The sequence below is a fragment of the Penaeus japonicus genome, unplaced genomic scaffold, assembly GCF_977035675.1.
Source record: "Penaeus japonicus unplaced genomic scaffold, GWHDUDI00000001_assembly GWHDUDI00000002, whole genome shotgun sequence".
NCBI lineage: Eukaryota > Metazoa > Arthropoda > Malacostraca > Decapoda > Penaeidae > Penaeus > Penaeus japonicus.
In genome coordinates, this window is record NW_028234404.1 from 22334850 (window position 1) to 22339849 (window position 5000).

General features: G+C 38.4%; 1 protein-coding gene across 1 annotated transcript in view; it reads left to right on the forward strand.

The window, feature by feature from the left end:
- Window positions 1–5000, forward strand: part of LOC122243310 (SH2B adapter-like protein Lnk) — a 6123-nt gene that overhangs the window by 344 nt on the left and 779 nt on the right. The window contains exon 1 of the mRNA XM_043000820.2: window positions 1–462. This exon is cut by the window's left edge and continues 344 nt beyond it. Coding sequence (XP_042856754.1) covers window positions 1–462 — 462 coding nt within the window. The remainder of the gene's footprint in view (window positions 463–5000) is intronic.

The window sequence follows — 5000 nt, forward strand, 5'->3', positions numbered from 1 at the left end:
GGCGTCAAGGTCCGCAACGGTGTCGGCGAGGCCAGCGACCCCAGGCCAGCCTCGGCCACCAATCCAAGGTCAGCCTCGGCCACCAACCCAAGGTCAGCCTCGGCCGATGATCTGCTGGAGGCTGCGGCAGCGAGCGACGAGGGCGGGGAGTCCCCGTCGCCCCGCGTGACCCACAGACCCTTCTTCAGGAGGCTGTCTTTCAAGGGCCTCAAGAAGGGCAAGAGCATCTTCCTCAAGCAGCACTCAGACGAGGTGGAGCTTTCTCCACACCACGACAAGCAGTCCAAGAACGAGAGACACAAGGCGCGCACAGTGAAGCTCGCGGTGGAGTGCGTGCGTGAGGGGACTGTGCACCTCCTGGCTGGTGACACTCAGGAAGGGCGGCCGCACTGGCTCAAGTGCCGCATGGCCCTCGTCAAGGTTGCAGCTGGACACATGCTGGAATTTTATGCACCACCCAAGGTATGTTATTATTATTATTGACAGTGTTACACTGTCTCAAGCGATTATATAAGAAACGTTTTACCTTATTTGCAAATCAGATACATGAAGACTACAGGTCAAGGATAGGCTAGTTACATATGCCAAGGAAAGTCTTGCACCTGTTGATGCTTTGGCAATGCCAACAGGATGGAGCTTGAAGACTGGCAGTTTCTCATCAAATAAGGAAACAAATAAAGTGTAAGTTCTATCTTAGCAGAATGTACACGGTTTGTTGGTCATTTTCTGGCGATTCTATAACTCTACACCACTATCAAGTTGGACATGAGATTTTATGCCTTCCATCAGAGATCTAGCTATGTGGAAGTGGATTTGGATAGAACACACTGAACATAGTTGTTAGAAAAAAAAACATTGTATATATGCTATTAACATTTACCTAATTTCTATACAGTCTACCATAGAAATTTCAAATCATGTATATTTTTTTAAACACATGATGTGATTTAGATTTGAGAGAAAGTTAATTTTCCTCAGTAGTTTTTTTCTGGTGGTTAGGACAATGGTTTGTCATTTTTTTTTTGTATAATAGCTGTGATTTTCACAGGCAAAATTCATAATTTCTCATTTATTTTGATGTGATTAGAATGAATCCTGTGTTAATTTTTCTTTCAAATCTTTAGTTGCCAAGTTAGCAACACTCCTTTCTTCTGCTCAGACGTACTTGGGGGAATTTCGGTAAATTTTGGTAAATTTTGGTAAATGACAGCTATAAGTTTCACAGACAAGATTCATAATTTCTCAATTATTTTGATGTAATTTGAAGAAATCCAATGTTCTTTTTTTTTGCTATATGTTGGGTGGGGAAGGGACACAAATGATAGAATACATGATTGATATCTGCCTAAAGCAGAATAAGATATATTGGTTTTATTATAATATATTGGCCCACATGCAGTGCTGCCTGTAAAGCAATCATGGTTACCTATGCACCTGATAGTGCTACAATAAAAAGGTTAATAAATATCTTCAATGTTTGGCAGGATTAAACCATGATCGAGTTCATTATTAGATCATAAACCTCCTTAGTGCATCGTCACTGTTTATACCAAATCACAATCAATATAACAAATACACACATGTACTTATGATTTGACAACCAGCAACAAGCTACTTCAAAGCTAAGCATTGAAAGCCCAGAACAATAAGCAATATTATGATTTGTCTTTTGATTAACCGGTTAACAACGGGGCTATTTTGGCTCTAAATAGTCGAAACGCTGGGATATTTCAAACGCATAAGCCTAACGCCTCAGGCTTCTCACTCTCACTGGCCGCGGCCAAGGTCTATATGCCCGATCACCCAGTGTGCTGGCCAGGAGGATAGCCTCGATGAAATATCTTGTCCCGTCGGCTGACCCTGCCACCACTTAACATGATATCTTGTCACCTGTCCTTAATGGGATAACTTCTGTAGATTAATTAAATGTCCAGGAATTGCTTCTTATCTGATAAATGATTCCTATCCAAACAAGTGCTTATCAGCTAACACAAAAATGTATGAGATGATTATTCATCATTTATATTTATACTGAGCTTCTGCAAGCAATATATTTCTAGATTAAAACCTCTAAATTTGGTTTGTGACGGAAATATCATAGATGATGTGTCTTAGATTACATCAATGAAACTGATGTTCATTTATGTTGTGAATCTCTTAGTGTCCATTTTATCACGTCCCCATTCAACAAACTTTGGGGATATCAGGCTTTTAGGGGGAGATGGACCATAAATTGCTAGGGAGATCTACAAGTTATATCTTTCCAGAATATGTGTAGGGGAAGATGTTTGGTCTCTGCAGGAGAGTTGGTATATAGGTCATTAGGGGATGTCCAGGCTTTCAGAACACTTACCCTATATGGTATATTGACATATGGTTGAAAAAATAATTTAAGGCAAAGGAAGTAGGTATTGCTATTTGCTGGCATCACCATCATCACTTGTAGGATTAGGTCATTTTTAAGGTAATTTTAATTGTATTTAAGGAAAATGCTTGCAATATTTGCATCTCATACCTTGGAGTGTTCTATTAGCCCAAAACAATTCCTAGCCATATATTTGCCAAATTATAATTCTCTGATTTTCTAGTTGCCTGAATCCTTGATACATACAATTCTCACTTGAATTGATTTCATGTTTCATGGTATTAACCTGTTATCGAAGGGGCTATTTTAGCTCTATACGGTTGAAACGGTGGGATATTTCAAACGCATAAGCCTAACGCCTCGGGTTTTTTGCCCGCACTGGCTGCGGCTAAGTGTTATATGTCTGCTCACTGGGCGTGCCGGCCAAGAGGATAGCCAAGACGAAATATCTCATCCCTGTTGGCAGACCCTGCTACCACTTGTTGGGATATCTTGTCACCCGTCGTTAACAGGTTAAAAACCTCTTGAGTTATTTTTTATGAGAATGTACATGTTGTTCATGATGTCTTGTATACATCATTTAATTTTGTATAAAGAAAACAAGAGAAAAAGAATTTCTGCATTCTCCATGTAGTAGTGTTGAGATCAGTATATCATGGAAATTAAAGGATAGGAAAGCTAAACCATACTTCAGATATAAGATCAACTTTATTGGAGCAAAATAAAGTCTATTGGCGGGGAATGAGTGTTGAACTGTGTACCCCATATACTGATTAGTGATTATGTACAAATTTTTTTTTTAATATCTTCAAACCTGTTTCCCATAGACTGAAGATCAAAATTTGTAGAAAACTTGGGGATACTTAACTACATGAAGAACTAGTAATTAACCCAATGATGACGGTGTGTCACACCCGTGTGACATGGCTAAATGCCTGATGACGGTGCGACACACCAGTGTGACCTTCCCAATGCAATATTGCATAGGCCTGACGTAGAGGGTTGCCACTTCTCGCTGGGCCTGTTTGGATTGGGTTAAGAGATATCAACTTAAAATTTTCTTTGGCTCATTTTGCTTATCTCTTAGTTTAAAGAAAATAAGTTTCTATGAAAACATGCAGAAGTACCAAAATTTAACATTGCACAAATATAGCCATACAGAACATCATTGAAGATATGGGTTTTTGAACTTTCTAATAAGTCTCAACACAAAACTTTAGAGAAACACTAAACACAAACTAAGTGTAGCCACCATGAGAATAGGCAAACAAAGAAGACTAAGTCCTACTGGCAATACTCTACAACAGACGTGAATAGAACAGATATTAGCCGTAGTATATATACAAAATATATAAGGTGTAATAAATCTTATTTAGTTATAGGTAATTATGAGCTGATGTATTAGTTATGATGTATTTTAAGAAGAAATAAAAGATTGGGCTGATGTTAACCCATTGGGGATGGGTGTCATGACATATATGATGCATAAATTTTTGGCCTGATGCGGGGGCGTCATGACGTATATGATGATAGTTGTCATGGCATTTTTGACATTCGGGGAGAATGGATATGTGTGTTTCTTTATTGTACTATGAGTATAAATCTATTTAGTGACTGATGATGACTATTGAAATTATGATTACCATAACTGCCATAATATTCAGCAAAATAAGTTTAGTTGAGAATCCCAAACACAGATGGCACCACTCTTTCTTAGGACCAGCGAGAAATTATGGCACTCAGTCATGGTTTGAGCAAGAACTATCTTCTGAGAGCTATGACACACAACTAGATGCTGATGTCCTGCTCTAAATTACCGCCTATGTAGAATGTGCAAGCAAAGTGAGAAGAGGAAGATGACCCAGACCATGCCCAGTGTCTACAATGTGTCCCTGTGCCAGTCTAGCTGCCCTTACTATGGCACTCACAGTCCTAAACACAGGTTTACTTCATTTTCCTGGTCTCTTCATATAATCTTGGCTGTGGATGGATATTTCTTTCATATTTGTTTTATGAAAGTACAAAAAAAAAAAAAAAAAAAAAAAATTGCTCTTTGTTCTCCCATAAAATTAATACTTCTATTGCAATGAGTATAAAAAACATAATGAGCTGGTATGGCCTCTATACTGCAATTTTGGACTACTGCAACATTGATAGAGCCTGATAGGTTGTGATATGTAGTGTAAAGTTTCCTTGCTCTGAAATAAGTTTCATCTGTGGTGCCGCACAAGTGGCACTAGTGCCCATCCTGGTGTCTGGGCAAGCAAATATATTTCTGTCTGCAATAGTTTAAAGAATGAAGCACATCAAAGCTGTCAAAAACAATTGTTATAGAAGATAGCTTTTTAAATAAGACAATTTTTTAAATACTAAGTTCAGTTTCAGAATAGCAATATATTTGATAAAAAGTACAATGACCACCTCATAATATAAGAAGCCAGTGATAAGATTAATTGTTACAAGTTCTTAAAATCTCTACACTATTTTCCTGAACTCATCAGCTACAGGTGTATGGGAAAGAAAAATAGATCCATATGGTAAAATTCAAAAGCGCTATCCTTGCTGACAACTGATGTGCATCTGACATATTGAATTCCTGCTGATAGGGAGTTATCTGTGAAAGTTGAAGGATAAT